Raw genomic sequence first — 19,854 nt, forward strand, 5'->3', positions numbered from 1 at the left:
ACATTTGTCCACTTACCCTTTTCGCAGTTAACTCCAGAAAATCCCTGTTTACACTCACAATGATAACTATCTTGAAGGTTGAAACCTGTCGCTCCATTTTTGCAAGGATTGTTTGTGTACTGAATTCTAACTGTAAAGAACGAGGGGTGCGTATCAGTAAAAGCTCAGACCGGTCAAAAAGTAAGATCAATGTATACTTGGTGAACACTCGTTCGCCTTTGATTACATCATTTTATTAATACCTTTTAAAAAAAAAGGGCTTGAAGATACCTAAAGTTCTAATAGTTGTTTTCGTTTTTTTACACTCAGCGCCTACTTTCATGACGGTTTACCTCTTTTCACGTTAGTTCCAAAATGAAAACTTAGATATAGAGGTTTCTATCTCCCATGAATGTTCACAATAACGCAGAAGACACATCGTTTTTTATTCTCTTTCTAGTCCTTTTTTTTATTATTATTTTTGTATGTCGTCCATATTTTCGTCATGGAGGATAAAAAGCTTTGGATCCCGATTTTTCCCACCGGCGCGACAGAATAAGCTGAAAAAAATGGCTGTATTTTTCTTTCACCTCAGTTTCCACAGTAGCGAAAATGGAAAAGTAAAAGCGTTTTTATTTAAGTAAAAACCTCAATATCTTTCAGGTTGTATGATTCTTATTGCCCGTGGACAAAAACCGCTTGATTTTCACTACTAATATTCTTTTGCTAGTAAAAAATATTAAAAATGGCTCTTGATCTACTCAATGTTGACACTCGTCTCTTCACATGTTATGGAGAAAACGGTCCTGAAATAAAATTGACGCTCAAGCATTTGACAGCATTTGACCTTGTCTATGCAGTGTAGTTCTTCGCATCTTCCTTTGTAAAACCCAGCCATGTAATACCCATGGTCGCAACCAGTCAGACCTTACTTGTGGAAAGATGCATCCATGTCTTTGATAGCACATTTTCCGTATTTATTGGGAAGGTGTTTTGGTTTGCAGCATTTTCCCTCTTCTTTATTGTAGAGCCAGTCAACCCAGGTGCGATACAACCCTTGTAGATAATGACCTTCTGGACATACTGCCCATATATGGAAACTTCAAAGAGGAGAGAAAGACGACGGTTATACAAAGCCAGTTTATGGCTAATATTTGAAGAATAGGAAGGGGGAAGAAAGTAAAGTATGAGCTCAAATCTAAAATAAAAAAGAGAAGCTATTTGCGTTGTCTCGAGGGTGCGACAAAGAACAAATTCCGAGTCCCGCCCATGAGGAACTGAATCCCAGATCTTCGGATTTCGCGCTCCAACGCTCTACCACTCAGCTACCCAAAAAAAGTCTATGGCGAGCTAGGCCTTAGTTAGGGTGTACGTTACTATCGTAACTCTTCAGTTAAGCACTCACGAATCTAGCTGATGCCACCAATCGGCTTCGATACAGGTGGTTTGAGTGCTGTGGTTTGGTGCAGCAGCCTTGCAACAGTTGACCTCCTCCAGCAAGTAAATCTTATCATCATTGCCATTGACTTCATTGCGATAAAACCCTGTTATGTATTCATTTCACAAGTTGACCAGCCTCGAGTATCAAAACTTCTCCACCAGTTTGCCATTGTACACTGCTGACTCCAACAGTGACTCAATGTCAGCAAAATGAAGGACAGGGATACCAATAGTTTCATATTTCTGCTGGTCTGTAGTCAGTGCGCACTGTTAAAGTCCACAGTAAATATGAAATAATCAGGACTGACAGTTCTCAGATCACTTGATCCACGAATAAAAAAGCAAGAGCACCATAAACATTTTACCCTTCAACGACTCAGTTTTGAACCCTTTAAAAACACAATATTTCCTTTCATTATGGTCTTTAGGATACAATCTACGGTCTTTTAATTTTGAGTATTTTAATTTTTGAGTATCTGTGCCGAAATGGATATTGTTTACTTTAAAATTTCCAATTACAGAAAATGAACAGCTACTCAAATATTGGGGTAAAATAAGTAGTAAGCGGAATACTCAGGCTCTATAAGGAGCGACGAAGTTACCTAAAAAGTTTATCTTCCGGTTTATCAACCGCCTCCCGGTTAGCTCAATTGGTAGAGCGCCGGACTGTTGTGCGGGAGGTCGTGAGTTCAAATCAGGCCGGACCAACACTCAGGGTCTTTAATTAACTGAGAAGAAAGTGCTGCCTTTGTAATAATATCTGCAAATGGTTAGACTTTCTAGTCTACTCGGATAGGGACGATAAATGGAGGTGTCTCCTGCAGGGTTGGGGTAGGAGACGTTAATTTCCCACACACGAGATTACTTTGTGGATGTCCTCCCCGGATGGGATGGGTGGGTAAAAAAGGGTTAGATGTCAATTGCAACGAAAGTTCTGTTCCTTTCTCCTGCTATTCCTATGGCGAATTAATTAAACTTAAACTTACACTCAGATTTCCGTGTCTCGATTAATTTGGCTTGCTCTGCCCACGAAGCCAATTGCTTGTTGATAGTTTTATGCAAGTGTGGACTAAACTGGTTTTTGAAATATGGTGTTCAAGAAAGGAACTCCTAGCTTTTAACGTTATTTGATTCAAACCTTTTTTTACTAAACTTTTCTGTGGGCAAAACACCTACATGGTAGCTGAAGAAGAGATGGTAAACTTTTCTTTTATTTGTTTTTTTTTTTTATAATTCGTTTTCCAATGTCTCGATACATTTGGCTATATAAAAATATGGATATTTTTGAAAATTACCAACAAATGAGAACCAGTAAACTCAGTTATGATCACATAAACCTCTTCCAGAACTTTACAATTAGATCAAGAGTTGCCTATTTTCACATTACCGAGAGATACCTTTTACTCTGGCTACTTGAAAAGGTACAACACAACCAATTTTCTCTCTCTCTTTCTCTTGGCCACAAAGGAACCGACGAAGCAAGGCAAAGACCTGTGGCGAAATGGATATTATTTACTTTAAAATTTCCAATTACAGAAAATGAACAGCTACTCAAACATTGGAGTAAAATAAGTAGTAAGCGGAATACTCAGGCTCTATAATACCTAAAAAGTTTATCTTCTATTGTTATGAAATAATGTAACAGATAAACAAGGCAAAAATGGCAAACGATCTTTGTATTCATCAAAATTTAATAAGAGCTAAAGCAGATGCAGTAAGATTACATTCAGGTTCACTGAAATAGCCTAGAATTTGAGTTTCCTGTTTGGTATCAGTTTATTCAGGAAATAATTTTCAATTTTTTTTTATGATTCTAAAACGCACTGAAAACAGCTAGAGCCACACTCAGTTTCGGTCGGATCGATACTGAAGTGTATTGTAACGGAAGTGTTAAAAGGTTACGTTTGTAGGCATCCCGTGATGCCTAGCGAAAGTTGTTGTTGTGGTACTCGTTGGGTGCCATGTGGATAGTGTGTGGATTAAAGTATCGAAATCAAAGAACATCGAAGGCTTTTATTGCCGTATATCCAAATATCACAGATACAACGGACACTGACTTAATTCGGAAGCTGCATTCACCGAAACATTCAACCTCGGTAAAAGTCGAAAGCAGTTGGAAGCACTGAGTTGAAAGTAGCCAAGACAATTTATAAACGAATAAAGGCTGATAGTTTCTAAAGAAACTGTTTGGGGCTGCGTCGATGGGTTTACCAAAATAATTTGGATATATCAACAAAGTTGAAATCGTAAAATAATTGGCCACCGTAACGATTACAAAAGCTTCCACGAAGGGCTAAAGCTCGAAACGTCAGCTTTTGTAATCGTTACGGTGGCCAATTTACCATTTCAATTTTGTTGATATATCCAATTTATAAACGGCTCAGAAAAAATTTTAAGAAAACTACTTTAATGTTATAAGCACTGTTGGACAAATTCTTATTCTATTACAGGCAAATAAACATTCATCTTCAAGTAACTAATGTCTTTATTTGTTCTCCTGAAAATAAACGGACTGCATATACTTTGTCAATCTTACTAAGTGATATATCAACAAAGTTGAAATGATAAATTGGCCACCGTAACGATTTTTATCATTTCAACTTTGTTTATATATCCAAATTATTTCGTTACCCCCACTGACGCAGCCCCAAACAGTTTCTTTAGAAACTATCAGCCTTTATTCACTAAGTGATATGTCACCTGCCGGCATTCTTATGCAAACCGAAGATGTTCTTGCCGTCAGAGCAAAGGGTTGAGCAAACTTAGATTTTACAGCCAAAATTATTGCGAAAAAGTCCTTGATAGATTAGGGATTGCCGAAAACCGCTAAAAATTCAAAGGTTTGCTGCAGCTGAAAGGCTATTTTCGAAAACAATACACAACATACTACTTGGTCATGTGTGAGGCTGCTGACCAAGTAAATGGGCCTGTTATCTTTGACGACAGGGACAGGTTAACAACGGTTGCTAAAGGGGCCTGAATTCACCGGCAAAAGTAGCGTAGATTGACTTTACGACGTTACGAAGAACCGATCTAGCCTTGGAGACTCTTCTAACCCCAAGGTCACGTTGTTTTCACTGAAGTGACCCACGCAAAAATTTTAAACGGATAAGAAACAAGTGGCAACCTCTGTCGCTATGGCGAAGAGGTGCAAATGGAAACGATGTTCTCCTGACAGGTTTAGAGTCATTTGATGTCTCAGCAATGGTGAAGATGCCTGGTTCTAACACGTGTGGCACGGATTTCGTGTATGAGGTGTTAATCTAACCGAACAATACAGATGGAGTTTGCCTTTAACATCAATGACTTGTTACTCGATCCAATTACACTCGTTGACGACAAGTTAGCTCCATTTCGGTCGCGAATTAAAAATGACAGGTCAGTGTCTATCGATGATTTTATCCTGTGATTATAGTTCTACATTGATAACATAACGGAGCCATGTGAATTTAAACTATGTTGCGGGTAATCGTAAATTCACACTCGAGTAATCATGTTACAAAAGTGTGGTTCAGGTTTGTAGTCTTGGTTCAATATCTATCAACCATTGAGGTTTGAAAGAAACCTAGCAAAAGAGACTTTGGATCAAGCACGATACTGAACCAAACTATGCAGCTGTAAATGTTAACAAACCAACTTGTTTTAGATTGTACCCAAGTAACCGGTATTTAACATAATTGTAGAGCTTCGTTGTTTGGCAAACTTTAATTCCTAAAGAATAAATTTCCCATCAGCTTGCAGAAATGAAGACTGGCAAAATGTACCTGTTGATATTTTGCATTATTATGTTGCTTGCAGTGCCCATGTGTAAGATGAAGTGAATCCTGTGTTCTGATTGGCTACCCAGGTGGGCAAGATGGGCTCATCTTTCTTGCTTGGGATTGCCCACATTGATCTAGTTGCCCTCACAGCCATTTTTAGGGTCGTCACGCAATGCTCCTCCCCACCAATGGCTGCTCACGAGATAGACACATTCCTTTCCCTAAAATTTACCAATAAGAAACAGGCTTCCATATTCTGGAAACCTGGTCCAAGTACCTCTCCATTACTTCAGAAAGCAAACAAACTGTTTTTGCAATTCTTGAGGGTGGACCGTGAGCCAAAGTTTTTACAATTAGTTCCATATCACCAGACAGGGTCTTGTTCACGTTCTTACTGGGATACTCAATGATGACCTTCATCTTTGTTTCGTTTTTTGGCTGATTTGTTTGTTTTATCTTTGGACTTGATTTGACATGTACAAATGGGGCGGCGAAAGCGCTTCGTATGAGGGAAAATGTACCATTGTCAAATAAACAACCTTGTGGTTTACCAATTGGACTTAAAGTCAGCCTTGGTAAGGTTGAACTCGAGGGAGTTAAGTTGGAAGAAGAAAAAGTCGTAGGAAATTCATTTAAACTTACACATGAAAGATGTTTTTTGATGGATGTCCCACTGACAGGTGTTAATTGATTTATATTTTCAGTGCGCAGTAATCATTTCAAACGTTTGCCACTCTCTCAATAAGCAGACTTGAGTTCAATTTTATCTCTCTGACATGTTCTTCCGCTTTTTGGTATTTCACCAAAGACTTGTAGCATTTAATGCACACTGCAATGTCCAAATCAGAGTAAACATTTACGTCAATGTCCAGTGCCTTGTTTATAAGTCCTCGAAGGTCAGCAGAGCTTCTTCCCGTACTACCAGATTTAAAAACACAAACACGTTGTTTAGAAGTGATTGTAGCTGAACAAATAAAGCAATTTGTATCACTATTCAATATCTTTTTCGGAGTAACATTCAACTTCCACTTGGGCAAGACCGCACAGGTGTGTATCTGTTTTTTGTTTCACCCGCCCAGCAAATCTAAGGAGGAAATTGATTGGTGTAGCCGATAACAGTAATGTGCATTCTATTGGTTTTCAGTAACAAAGAGAAAGGAATGTGTGTCTCTTGTGAACAGCCTTTGGTGGGGAGGAGCATTGCGTGACGACCCTAAAAACAGCTGCCAGGGAGACTAACATTGATTCAGCACATAAAAAAACTAGACCTAGAACTATATTTATAATTTTTTAACAATTTTGGTGATGGAAACATAAAAAGCGGCAGAAGATAGTCAAAACAAAGAAAACAGAAACGACTCTTGTGAGTTTGTTGTGCTATGAACACAGTTGGCTTTCTTTCCCGGTTCTAGAAGTAAACAGGGTATTTTTAATTCTTAATAATGGGAATCTTTTTGCAATACAATAAATCCTTTATTTATCAAGCTGGTTTGGTCAAGATGGCTGGATATTAGCCTCATTCTTTTTTCACATAGACTGAGATGAAGTCTAGGTCCACAAAAATGCCAATGTCCAGCCATACAACAACAATTTATTTATTTACAACAACAATTACTATTTGAGAAATGCCTACCCACAATTAGTTAAAAACTAGTCGAGGCGGGTAGGTATAATTAACTTGGGCTTATCACTAGTACTTACAAGGATTTCGAATTGGCAGCAGTTCAGATTACACTAAGAAAACAGTAGTTCAAATTATGCTAAATAATAAATTAAAATTAAGAATTCAAAGTAAATTCCTTTAATGATAATAATAACAGGAAAATAGAAAGACTTCACTATATTGGTTGTAGCTAGAGGATTGATGGGGTTTACAAATTTTTAATTATTTCAAGAATTGATGATGGTGTAAGATACAAGTTCTTTTGTTTGAAGATATTAATAAGTATTTCATGTATTTGTTTTTTAAATAAATTTCTATGAGCAGATTTTTTAATGCTGTCAGGTAAGGCATTCCATAGCTGCATGCCAAAGTGGGAAAAGAATTCTTAAGTTGTTCCAGACAGGAAGACATGACATAAAATTTGTTGGTAGTTGCATGCTGATCTGGTGTTGTAGGAATGTATATCTGAGACATATAGGTAAATAGATTTTGAATATGGGAAGGAGCTAGTTTATTTTGAATATCATACATTAAACAAGAAACAGATTCAACATAAAGAAAATGAACAGGCAGGATATTAAGATTAATAAAAAAGGAATAGCATGTTCACACTTTGGAGAAAAGTTTATTAAAGGAATTACCCGCTTCTGAAGGAGAAGAAGCTAATATCCAAAGTTGACTGTGACGCTTGACCCCATGAGCTAATTCCATAAGTAAGGTAGGGGAGAATAAGAGACATATAACTTGACAATCATAGAAAGGGGTACAAAGTGTCTTAGTTTAGCTATCATACCAATGGATTTGCTAATTTTTAGAGCAATGAGATCAATATGATTTTTCCAGTTAAGATTCTTGTCGATGAGTTTGCCAAGATATTTTACATAATCCTTGCATTCTAATGGTGAATATGACATTTTATCGATGTCAAAGATATTTATCGTCGGTTGGAAAGATAGCTTCTTTCTATAATTTTGAAATATCACATAAGTAGATTTCTTAGCATTTAGAGTTAATTTGTTTGCTGTCAGCCATTCACAAAGCTTGGTTAGCTCAACGTTTACTTCTTATTCTAGGGATTTAAGGTTTTTACTACCATATAAGATACTGGTCAGTCTTGACCTCATGCTTGGTTAATAATGCATATATTGAGTGAATGTAAAAACTGTAAATAATGACTAACAGAAAGTGGAAAATGTACCAAATATCTTTATTTTTGTTCCATTAAAAAGGTATGAATTTGCAAACAAGCAATCTCAGCTAAAGACAGTGATTGATCACATGGGAGAAGCTTCCACTAGGGTGAGAATTGCTTATTGCAGTATTAGTTCAACTATCTCCTTGAAACAAGTTTGGGTAAAATTAATTATATTGTTTTCCTGGCATGTTACAATTAAGCACTCTGACATAAGACGAGGTGTGGTAGGGATTCATGTTTCAAAACATGAGTTTTGAGTTTGTATACAATATACCTTATACATGTATGCTATCTTTGCAGATTTTCTGCTGTTTTTTTTTTTTTTTTGCATTGAAATGATTTTACAAAACTGACTGCAATAATTAAGGCACACAACTCAAAATTGGGAAGGAATTTCATGATTTGTGAAGAATTTAGAATTTGATAAAAAGAGCAACAAGGATCCCAGCAAAATGCTACTCACTTGTAGCTCAGGAAACATGGTGTACATGGTTGTAATTGTTTGTAGAAGATTAACCAAATGCATTGTCTGAAATTACTTGTACCGATTAAATTTGGTATAAGAAACAGGAGAAATCAACTGATTCTGAGCTAATCAATTTAGGAGACTAGTAAATGGTGAAGCTAAGAGAGTTATGAGATTTTCAAATTGATTAAAATTATTAAATTTTTTATTAAAGTTAACTTGGGTAATGATTTAGAAGTATTACGAGGGGTTGGGTGGGGGTCATGATTAAATGTCTTTTAAAGCTAAAAAAAATTAATTTATTTCGATTTTTTAGTTTTTTACTCAACCCAAATCTTTCCTCCCCAAAGGCCCAAGGTCTGAGAGCTCCGATTACAAGTGCAATGAAACTGCAACATTCAGATCACAAGCTCTATATTATGAAGGACTCAGCAGCAAATAAGTATGTTTCCATCATTATCATCAATAGCGTACATGATTGATAGGTTTATGTTGTCAGAACTGGAAAAGTGAAAAGGGGGAGGGAGTTACATTTGCCAGAAAAGTGAGAAACTGGAAAATTAAAATCAAAGCTGCGTGTGGTGACACAAATACTGTTTAGTAAGTAAAATGAGGTTTTTTATTTATTTTATTTTGGAATCTAGTGGCCAAGGAGCAGTTGTGGGGATTCTCAAAGTTGGTCATAAAAAGTTGTTTTTAATGGTGAGGGAAGATTGATATGATTCTATCAAGGGAACACAGCAAAATTTTATTTTTTACCTGGCTTTATTCGTTGTTAATTCGCCAGTTTGAATTTCTGCCATTTTGTTTTTGAGTTTTGATTACCGCTGATGCTTTGTATTGCAGGCGAGTGCCAAAGGCACAAGAGTTTATTGGGACTCGTTCAGAAAACTCTCGTGCCTTCGGCGCTTGCTTACGATACAAAGCATCAGCAGTAGACAATACTCAAAAAAAAAATGGCGGAAATGCAAAGTGGCAAATAAACAACAAATAAAACCAGGTTAAAACAAAAAATTTTGCTGTGTTCCCTTGATTGTATTACACAAACTCCGTTCGAAATATATGAGAAAACATCAGGTAGAATTCCGCTTATTTGTGCTTTGAACCATTCTTAGAATCACTACTGTAACAGTAACTGACAAAACTGAATTTTTTAGTCCTTGTTTTTGTCATTGTTGTTTGTGCCTTTATTTGTTTTATTGGTTATGTGTGATGTGTCTGTGTTTATGGAGTTGGAAACTTTAAGAGAAAAAGTTGTACGGTTTCGACTTGAGTTATCAATGATTGACATTTTTGTAATTGCACCTCATTAGGATATGCAAAGTGTGCATTATGAAGTTAATCCTCTGTGTGTACTGGATTTCTATATCCATGAATCTCGTCAGAGAACTGGTTGTGGCAAAAGGCTGTTTGAACATATGTTGAAGGTACAGTATCGGGAGAAACTTAAAATAATTATAATCTGAAATGTAGGTATGTTGAGGGGTACTAATGTAAATGCAGCAGTACTGCAGATGGTGTAAATCTCATTCTTATTTCTTTGGTATTGGTATGTTAGTGAGGTAAATGGAATTTTCTAGTGGACAGTTGCTGTTTGACTTTGAACAGTTTGACACATTGAGCCATTCCATTTAATATCTGCACCCTCCTACTATTGAAGGCCTGGGATTTCTTAGGGGGGTCAATGCTCTATTTTTTCTTAGGGGGGTTGAACCATATTTCTGAGAGGAGTCGCCATAAAGTACCCTTAACAGAAATGCTCATGAGTAGTTTCTGAAGGGGGTTCAATTGGTTTGCTTGATAGCTACATAAAATTCTGAAGGGGGTTAAAATTTTTTTTTCTGGAGGGGTGTTACAGGAAAGCTTTCAATAGGGGGGGGTGCGGATTTTAAATGGAATGGCCCATTTTCAATGTACCTCTTCTTTGGATGCAAACGCTTTCTGTTTCTTTCAGATGGAAGGTAGAATGGTTTATCATTTGGCTATTGACAGACCATCTCATAAGTTTGTATCTTTTCTAAAGAAATATCATGGCTTCAAAAATGCAATACCACAGGTTAGTCACTATTTTCTATACGTTATGGAGTGTCATAAGTTTCGGTACAAATTTGTTTGAATCAGCAGAACACACAGGTGTCTTGATTTTAAATTATGAAAGTGTTCGAAGATAAAGAGTCCACTTTTTTTAGTAAATGGCACAGAAGAAAATTTCCACATCGTAGAATGATGCTTGTAAGGAAAAACTCAACAGCGGAACCACAAATTATCACGTGACTTTGCTAAATTCTACAACGTTCGTTGATCGATCACATACACTATCATTCAATTAAAAATGCCCGAGGGGTTGCTAAAGGGGGGGAGGGAGGGGGGATGTTGAAGCTCCAAATCGATCGACACATTGCTACTTAGTCTCCTTCAGGGCTGTTGTTTGGTCTCGTAGCACAATGCACTCTCTCTTCACATGACATTTGTTTGGAGCATTGCGTGATATTCCCGGCTGCAAAGGAGGCTGGTGACTACTATATTTAGATACCGACAAATTGTTCAAGATGACCTTGACCAAATGCTGAGCTCCCGCTTTTCTTTAAGGATGAGTAAGACTTGTTAAACGCATTCCCCTCAACATACTTTAAGCGTGCTTTGTTTTGAATACTCTGATGTCCTTTTCTTATCAGGCAAACAACTTTGTGATTCATGAACATTTCTTCTCGGATCTGCAGGGTAAGAGTATTGCTACAATTCCGTCGATCTAGAGAGCAATTGTGAAATAACTAGTCTGAAATCTTAAAGCATATATACAGTACTTTAACACATTTGTTCACTTTCTCGATCGTCTTCGTTCCTTCACTCACTCGCGTTCTCGTATAATCCTCTTTGTGCCCTTCTGCGGACAAGGTCATGCCTAGCCTGTATCTTCGTTTTGGTAACTATTGTTTCATTGAACTGCCAATTTTTCTTTCTTTTTTTTTTTTTTTTTTTTTGCTCATATCGTCCCTTTTTTGTAGCTGTTGGTCATGTACCACGTCGAAGTCATCGCCTTACCAATGCCAGTCAGTCCGAGAGGCCCCCAGTTCATCCATACAAAAGAACAAGTATGATCAATCCGTTTTGACACTCGATCTTTGTAATCGTGTTCATTGGGTTTTAAGTTGTGAGAAAATCACCTTACCGTGACCTAGGTACAAATTTTGGCTTTCGACCACGCCCACTTTCCTTTTTTTACCCACTTCGTTTCTCCCTGTTGTCATTACTTGTCTTTAGCTGCCTTGATCAGTCATTGGAAAAGGTTGATCTGAAATTAATGAGGGAGGGGTGGGGCTTTAATAGTGCAGAAAGAGCTGTCAAGATTTTCATGGAAATAGCCATTCCCTATGGAATTCGTTTTGGTCTCGGCGATACTTGAAGAGTGTTTAGTCTAAACAGTTTGTGGAAATTATCAAAGATAGTGTTTGTGATTGGAGTACAAGAATTGGAGCTCATCCCACAAATCGATAATTCCCTTAGAGTAATGTGCGGCAAATAGTGAGTTTTCTCGCGTCTTCAGGTCAAACTGGTGACACTCCACCTCTGCTACCGCGGCGTCAGTGTTCTTCCAGTCGTCAGTATAGTCGACCGAACAGTGGCAAAGAGTGTTCATACGACACTGTACACAGCGTCGAATCGGAGCCATCAGCCTTGCAGCAAGTAAACAATTCACTGCAAGACATCAATCTTCCTTCAATAGTGCCCAAGCCTTCATCACGAAACTCGGCACCAGGTTCACGGGGTTCCTCCGCGGGCCGGAGATCTACGACAAGGGCGATGGAGTTAGGGTAGGAAAGATTTATTCCCCTAATAAATAATTATACCGGTGCTGTTGTATTCGTGATCATTTTTTATTTTCTTGAGTGGAGGGGTGCGTGTTGGGTTGTTTTCTTTCATATACTGAAATTTTTCTCGTAACAGCGCGGATTCCACAGCCTTGTTATAACCAAGGATCTGATCATTTGTAGCTACATACACATGTATTTCTACGATATTTAATCATTTGGTGCACTGACTTTCATGAATACTCTTCAACTTTTCCGAACTAATCCAATGTTGCTGTAAAAATGCAGTATATAGGTATGTATGAATTTCGCTGTGTAAGCACACTTCATAAATGGTATTTCTTCGGCGTAACAGCATTCTGGAGGAGGAGAGGTATAGCGTGCTTGTGAAATATTTATCCTGAATTTTATAGTGAGACCCCATGTCATCAGCATCATTGATCCATCTGCGCCTTCGCTTTTTCAATACACGGGTCAAAACTAAAGTTTAGCTTTCTGAAGATTTTCTGACCCCTTATGTTTCGTGAAACATCAGAACACCAGATGCAACCAATCGCGTTCCCTCTGAGGCTTACAACGCGTCACGTGGTTTGGCGGCTCGCGCGACTTCGTACAGCCGCCACTCGAGCCGCGGGAACTCAGCTGACTTTCCAAAGACGAAAAAAGACGTCGTAGTTACGGGCACGAAAGTTAATAATAACTTTTATAGGAACAATAGCGGAGGAAGAGCACGTTCCCTGCATCTCACTTCAGTGGAAAATCCTTTCCTGGAACAGGGAGCAATGGAAAAAACTTTCACACAGAGGAAACAAGAAAGAACAGAAATGCAGGAACAGTTAAGTTATCTGGAAATAGTTCTTAGTGGGGTGTATGGGGTGGTTAAAGGTTAAGGGTAGTGTGTTGCCTTCATAGCCTTTTGTTTCGAGGTTTTAGTGTAATATGTTATAAACTGACAGCAATAGTTGGTGAAAAATGTAACAAGTCGAAAGGAGGAAGTATTTGCCTCATCCGCATATATTTTTGTTTGTTGTATTCATTTATTTTTGTTTTTATTTGTGATATTTTTGTGTTTTGTTATTATAATTGTTTGTCTGTTTTGTTATTGTTTTATGTGTTTTGTTTCTAATGAGATATTTCTTTTTTTGTTTTTTGCGACCATTATAAATGTTTCTGGGTAGATGGCCCCCGTCCTAAAAAATTTTTCACAACCTTCACTTTTTTTACACGATGAACAACGAAATAGCACAATTTTTATTAAATTTGGTAACTCGAAAATTTGTTCAGGGCTTTTGCTGCGTAAATCTTAACAGTATGCACTGTACCTTTATTATCGTAGAATTGCCTCGACAAGATTTTCGTCACAAGAAGGCACACAGGATCAGAACTCCAATATCACTGACAAAAAAGAAACATCACAAGCAACACAACGAAGTGGAATAACACCATCGGGAAATTTTACCGTGGGCACAATGTTTATGGCCCATTTTGGTAACAGACCACCATTCATTGGAAGCTCCTGGAATATTTTTGGAGTACCGACCTATATGAATAAGGACTCTAATTCAGCTCCTTACGCGTACACGAGACGAACACAAAGTAGACACCACCCGTTTTGAGGAGTACACGTGTACATAATGCCCTCATTGCTAATATCGGATTGGTTACGCCGCCATGGGAAACACATCTTAAGTAGTCAACGAGCTACGCAGTTGTGATTACCTTTGAGTCTCCTGGTTAACCTTCGCAATCCTGGGTCTTCATTGGTTTTTTTCTTTTTTTTTTTTTTTCACAGTCCGTTCAGAGTTTTTTTCCAACTAACTTTTAAATAATCGTCTGCCAATGAAGAGCAATTTTTTAATTAAGTGTCGAAAGCAATCCGAGATAACTTCGGTTTTACTTGACTTTGAGTTTACCTTGGTTCCTGATGTTTTCGTTCCGTCTGATTTCTGTTGTCATCAATGTTAAAAATTGGTTTTACGACACACTCAAAATGTGCTTAAACCTGGTCAATTTATATAATTAAAATTATGATAGTTTTTTTTTAACAATCAGGATCCATAACATGACTTCATGTTACCAAAAGCCGCAAAGGTTGAGTGAGAGCCTCTGACCCGGCATCTTTCCGTAGGCATCCCCCTTTTCCCTGCCCCTGAGCAAGTAGAGGAAATGTTGCAATCTAACTCCGCATCTCCGCATACCCAGTTGACAAGTCATGGCAAATTAAACCCTTATCAAACCTAAATTGATATGATATACATTGAACTTCTCCCATTGAAAAGACATCCATTGAAAACTTTCTCTTGATGTAATCCTAGATCTCTCTAGCTTCCCTTGGGAATTAAAGGTGGAGGGGGGGGGGGCATTGGGAGTGTGCAAGATGATTTAATGTGAGTTTTTTGAGTTTGTGATCCAATCCATATCGCATCTATATATCTATATTTTTTCCTTACTTCTTTTCATTCGTAAGCAGTAAGTATTTCCGTTCATGTATATTGGGTTAAACATGTGAAAATATATATATAAAAAAAAAAAAGAGTGAGAAATTAAATCTGGGATGACTTTTTTGTCGACGGACGCAGTGTGTCTGCTCCAAAAGTAGCATTTGTGTGTAATTTATGTATAACCCCTTATATACCCTCGGTGAAAGTGTTGTTTCCACTTTACTGGTAATTTGGCTAGCGTGATCAAATGCATGCTTATTAAAAAATGAAATATTTTCTTACAATCAATTGTTTTTTTGACTGAGACTGTTTTGACTGAGTTTTGTTTAGTACCACTTGGTGGCATTTCCCAGTGGTAAATGTATTGAGTGCGTACCCCATCCGGTAGCGGATGTTGACAAGAGAAAACGTTGACCATTGACTTAGATCGACGAAAACAAAACAAGAGGGGAACACGCGAGAAATTGGCAAAAGAAAAATAGCGAACTTGTAGAGATTTAAGTCTTACCTGCTGTGTCCATTTACTTCCCTTGTAATGGTATATTTTAGTTTTATCGTTCTCTTTGAGATTCTCAGTTATGCGTAAATCTAAGTGGCTTACATACGTCAAGGGCGATTTCGGCCTCGAATAGGTATCCATTCTGAGTTTTTCAGTGCAGAAACCTGAAGGCAGCGCTTGCCCCTCGACGAATTTGCTCCAACGTTCTCTGTTCACTTGCACGGTGAAGACGTTCTCTATTTCTATTGTCGCATGGGAGGCCAGTTTCCTAAGGCTCGAAACCAACTAATGATCCGACGAAACAGTATTGACTTTGGATATTGCGAGTCAGAGCAGAAAAGCACCTTAGTTTGATATTCTTGGATTTGTGAGAGTCATTCGTCTTCCTGAATCTTGAGATCAGACAGGTTTCCAATATCTTTTTCGTGCTTATGATGGTTGATTGTTTTATTCGCATGTGCTTCCGTTGCCTTCTCTTAATGATGACTCGACAAAAGCCTATGATATCATATGGAGTGACAATGCGCTTTTATGAAGGCTGTGGTATAACACAACACCGTAAATGTTCAAAGAGGAAGCTTTAAGGCGCCAAGACAGCAATTGCGGGTTTGGCGCCGGGTGGAGAGGTTCTATCTGCAAAAATGAAATTTCTCTCCCTTTGTTCTTTTTAACATAATTAGTGGCTAACAATGTAATGATGAAATGATTGAGCACTTTCTATTGCAAGGAAATCACAATTTAATTGTAGGAGTGTACACATAATTTATATGTTGTAGTTCAATTTTATCCTTGGTTCCAATTTTATTTTCCTTTGTTCTCGATCATATTAATGTATGATAATGAGTTTGAAACAAAGGAAAATAAAATTTGAACCAAGGATAGAATTGAACTACAGCATATACATCTTTCCTTTTCCAAACTTGTTTGAGATGTCACCATGTAAAAATAGTGTTTTGATATTGAGCGACAGAGATTAATGGTTTAACTAATGAAATATCGAAAAAGGTTAAAGTGAGCTATGACGTTAAAACACTCAAAAATGGAGTAAACAAGATTAATATCTTAAGATGAATATACTAGTGTTTACGCGAACGCTCAAAATAAAGAAAACGATTCTGGTATCTTATCTATAGGATCTAAAACAGTGATTCCTTTCTGCGTAGAAACAGAAAAATCGAGAAATCATCCCTAAAAAGTGGCGAGACTTCATCGTTTGAAGGATAGACCAGAAGAGCAAGGCTGCGACAGTTCTTATTTAAACATCCAATTGAAGGGAAAAAGAACGAAAAAAGAAAAGACAAGTGTAAAGGATGGTAGCTTCATTGGAAAAGAGACGGCATCTTCCTGCAATTCAATACATACCCGCCCACCTTTCTAGGAAACCAACACTTTCATAAGCAATAAGCATAGGAAGAGAGATCAAGTAAAGGAAGAGCTTGACCTTTCTCTTTTTCTAGTCTTTAATTTTCGTTCACGAAAGACCTCAGTTGGCGCCACAGATATCCCCCACAGTTCCGAGAACACTTTACCAACCGCGACTTTGAATAATATCTAGGGTCCTACATTAACTTGTATCCAGTTACTAATACTCAACTTCTGAAAAATGGCCTGGGATAACGTTTTCAAGGTTTAACACTAAAGGCAACAACTCAGCTTAGTTTATCTGCATGGGTTTTGGTTTGGCAGTTAAAGTAGCTCCGAGACTGCCTGTCCTTGTGGTATTATGTTGTGGGATAGATAACATCTCTCAATGGCTTATTTACAGATCATTTACTTTTCAATGACCATTTCGGCGCCGTTTCGCGTCCTTTCCAGTTATTCTTTGGAGTTAGTGCTGATTGCCACAGTCCTTTTGTAAGCACGGAAAGCATGAAAGGCTCTTTCATATTCGTGAAAATGAGGTGTATACACTGTAGCTTACAGAGTTGATAAGTATGTTGCGTGCTGTGGGCATTTGTCGGCTTCGGTCCTCACCCCAACGTAGGTGTTTCATAACAACTCAGGAAGGAACCGCCGGATAGAGGCTTCAGTGTACACTAAGTGATATTCCACTGCCTCGTGCCTTGTTAGGCTTGTCCTCATTTATGAACCAACGTCTAACTCAAGCAAAGAATATTTGTTGGACTATGAACTATTGTTTATAAACTATCCTTTGATCTATGCTATTACTAATCACCCTGACTCTTTCTTACAAAACCCCCCCAAAGTTTAAGAAGTGCTACCGACACACACTAAAAGAAAGATCTTATATTGTGTGCAGTGAAATGAGATTAAATCTGTTTTGTGAAATTATCTTGCAGTACCAAAAATCAACTTCGCCAGTTTGACTTTTTTAGCTTCGGTCTTCCACAAAATTCAACTGAAAATTGTGTAGATTGATTTGCATAAACATCCGGCGATGTTCTTCAGAGCTTTGTTTACATAGAAGTTAAATGATACGGTACCTACGGCTAAGTTGATGTTAAGTTGTGTCCAGTTCGCTCAAATTCTCAAAACTGACAAATGTATTATCATCTCTTATCATCGTTAAAAGAAATCCCAATCGGGGTAAGACTTTTTCCATTCCGTCCTTTCTTGTGTAGTGTTTCGTAGGTAGTTACTAAAACTGAGTTTTCTTCAGTGTATTACTCTCTTTTCGCGCCAGTAAACAGAGAAACCAATTAAACAACAGTTGAAATTTTTAGTCAAAAATATAGTATCGGTCATTAAATATAGCATCAGGGTCATGTATGTTAAAGACGCTCAAAACAAGGCCCCTCTCGTGCATTTTCTATCCTCACGTAAGCTGCTACGTGAGGAGATAAAAGAGAACGTTCGGGAATGGATAACAATCAAAGCCGTCAGTCGTCCTATTTTTATTTCAGTGTTGTACATATTGCAATTTACGCCCACCTCAGCTTGGACATGTATTTGTCACGTTTGAAATTGATCCGTTTATTTACCTCTTAGCAACAGTTGGCTTCTGCTCCCTTAAATTACAGTTGAGAATTGATTAATGGGTTTTACTGAATCCTCATTGACACAACAAAACTACATTGCTTTTGTCCCATAACTGGATTAGTGGGTGTGGGTATCATGTCTCTTCAAATCTTCAAAAAGGGGCACGTTTTTTAATTTAGTCACGAGCAAAACAGCATGCAGATAACCAAGCATGACGTTACTTTTGTCTAGTACCGTATGAATTTAACTGTGAAAGCGCCTTAATCCACACCCCACTAATTGCTTGTGATCTTGCCCGCTTTCATTTCATTATCATGTAAGTTTTCTTCAAGTCTAATCAACCATAAGTCATTTGCCGTTGGCAAGGGAGGTTAAAGAATTTAATTTGGAACTTTTTGTATCTTCTGAACGAAGGAGCTGATTCGTCTATCTACATTTTATTCTCGACTTCTTGGTAATTTTTTAAGATTGCAGCAAAAGGTGAACGATTAAGCCATGTACTATTATGCAGGTGACCACTTTTCAGTTGGTCTAAGTCCCCGTCTTTGTTTTTCAAGTGCGTCCTTAGTTTAAATCAAGGCGCGTTGGACGTGAGAAAAAAAATGATTTCACTTAATTTGTTCGTGCACTTGTGCATTCCCAACGAAAAAAATCGTAACCCTTAAAAGAGTTCACGGCAAACTGAATATCAACTCGTGTACAACTGGTCCAAAATATACATTTCATGTCCAATTCCTAAATGAAATCTCCCTCAGGCCATGATGGTAGCTTGCAGAATTTAGCTTAAAGCAAAGGTTAGCAAAATATCTCGGTTTTGATGAATTTTTGTGGAAATTCATTAGATACATTCTCTTCTATTATCTTTTTTCCCAGCACTTTGTTTGAAAGCTACAATAAATGATACTCACTATGTAACAGGTTTACGACATTTTACTCTCATTTAGATGCAAGAAAGCAAGTACTGAACTCAATAATATTACAACAGAAAGTGATATATGGCTGAAAGAATACAAGACAAGTCACATATTCTTAAAATACTTCTTACGTAGCATTTAGTCACTTCTCGCAAGTATTTCTCTCGTGATTCGAGGACTTTGTTTAATCACTTGCACTTGGATTTTTTACATCGTTCCGTTCATTCTACTGTTAACAAGTATGTGGGGTCTTGTATAGAGTGTTTTTTTCCTATGGGCGAGTGAATAAAATTCCGTTGGAAGCTCAAACACCTTCTTTGCACGCAATCTGCACATTTCTGTTCATTTTCATCACGCACAGCCCTATTCCACTAACTGCCCTGATGGGCTTGTAATACTGAAACCCTGACGCAACCTACAAACAAATTGGAGCTGATACGATCTTCGATAACCCAATATGTGCTCTTAAACTGCTGCAAGCTAATTACTTCACCATTTGAAGACCTCTCGAGCATAGCTACGTAGACTTGATGGTTGCCGAAAACTTTAAGCTTGAAATGCCTCATCATCGAAATTTGCAGGTTCCTTGCAAAGTTAATTAAAAATTAATAAAAATCCTGCTTCATCGAATTACAGCCCACTCGAATATCCTTTTTTTGGAAGGAATTTTTGTTTCTTTCCGTTACGACAAATTAGCTGCTGAGTACTTTTTCGTCATTTGAAGCAAAATGATGATTAATAACCCCA

At 37.7% G+C, this 19,854-nt stretch overlaps 1 protein-coding gene and 2 long non-coding RNA genes across 4 annotated transcripts in view; 1 reads left to right on the forward strand and 2 right to left on the reverse strand.

Moving 5' to 3' along the window:
* LOC148732074 (uncharacterized) overlaps positions 1-1,921 on the reverse strand; it is a 7,260-nt gene extending 5,339 nt beyond the window's left edge. Inside the window, exon 1 of the long non-coding RNA XR_015999806.1 lies at positions 17-1,921. This is a non-coding gene — a long non-coding RNA (uncharacterized LOC148732074). The remainder of the gene's footprint in view (positions 1-16) is intronic.
* A 2,411-nt stretch (positions 1,922-4,332) lies between these two features.
* LOC111327067 (uncharacterized) lies at positions 4,333-14,354 on the forward strand. 2 transcript variants are annotated; one of them, XM_022931165.2, is made up of 11 exons: positions 4,333-4,797; positions 8,073-8,142; positions 8,855-8,946; positions 9,149-9,206; positions 9,818-9,931; positions 10,459-10,560; positions 11,180-11,225; positions 11,510-11,596; positions 12,049-12,316; positions 12,849-13,148; positions 13,650-14,354. In XM_022931165.2, the coding sequence occupies exons 1-11, from the start codon at positions 4,700-4,702 to the stop codon at positions 13,927-13,929; spliced, it is 1,515 nt and encodes a 504-aa protein (XP_022786900.2). In that variant the 5' UTR covers positions 4,333-4,699; the 3' UTR covers positions 13,930-14,354. The 2 variants fall into 2 exon arrangements, with proteins under 2 accessions (XP_022786900.2, XP_088612448.1); XM_088756322.1 differs by lacking the exon at positions 4,333-4,797 and adding an exon at positions 7,239-7,321.
* On the reverse strand, positions 11,289-13,772 carry LOC148732075 (uncharacterized). Its single transcript, XR_015999815.1, has 2 exons — positions 13,636-13,772; positions 11,289-13,080 (listed from the first exon to the last, which is right to left on the reverse strand). It is a non-coding gene; the product is annotated as an uncharacterized LOC148732075 (long non-coding RNA).
* Positions 14,355-19,854: the final 5,500 nt, after the last annotated feature.

This window comes from Stylophora pistillata, chromosome 4, assembly GCF_964205215.1.
Source record: "Stylophora pistillata chromosome 4, jaStyPist1.2, whole genome shotgun sequence".
Classification (NCBI taxonomy): Eukaryota; Metazoa; Cnidaria; class Anthozoa; order Scleractinia; family Pocilloporidae; genus Stylophora; species Stylophora pistillata.

Bases quoted from the DNA above. Each gene is read 5' to 3' on its own strand.
- LOC111327067 (XM_022931165.2), top strand. From the start codon at position 4,700: ATGGAGTTTGCCTTTAACATCAATGACTTGTTACTCGATCCAATTACA. The intron at 8,143-8,854 runs GTGAGAATTGCT...TCCTCCCCAAAG, and splicing joins TGGGAGAAGCTTCCACTAGG to GCCCAAGGTCTGAGAGCTCC. The intron at 11,226-11,509 runs GTAAGAGTATTG...CCTTTTTTGTAG, and splicing joins TTTCTTCTCGGATCTGCAGG to CTGTTGGTCATGTACCACGT.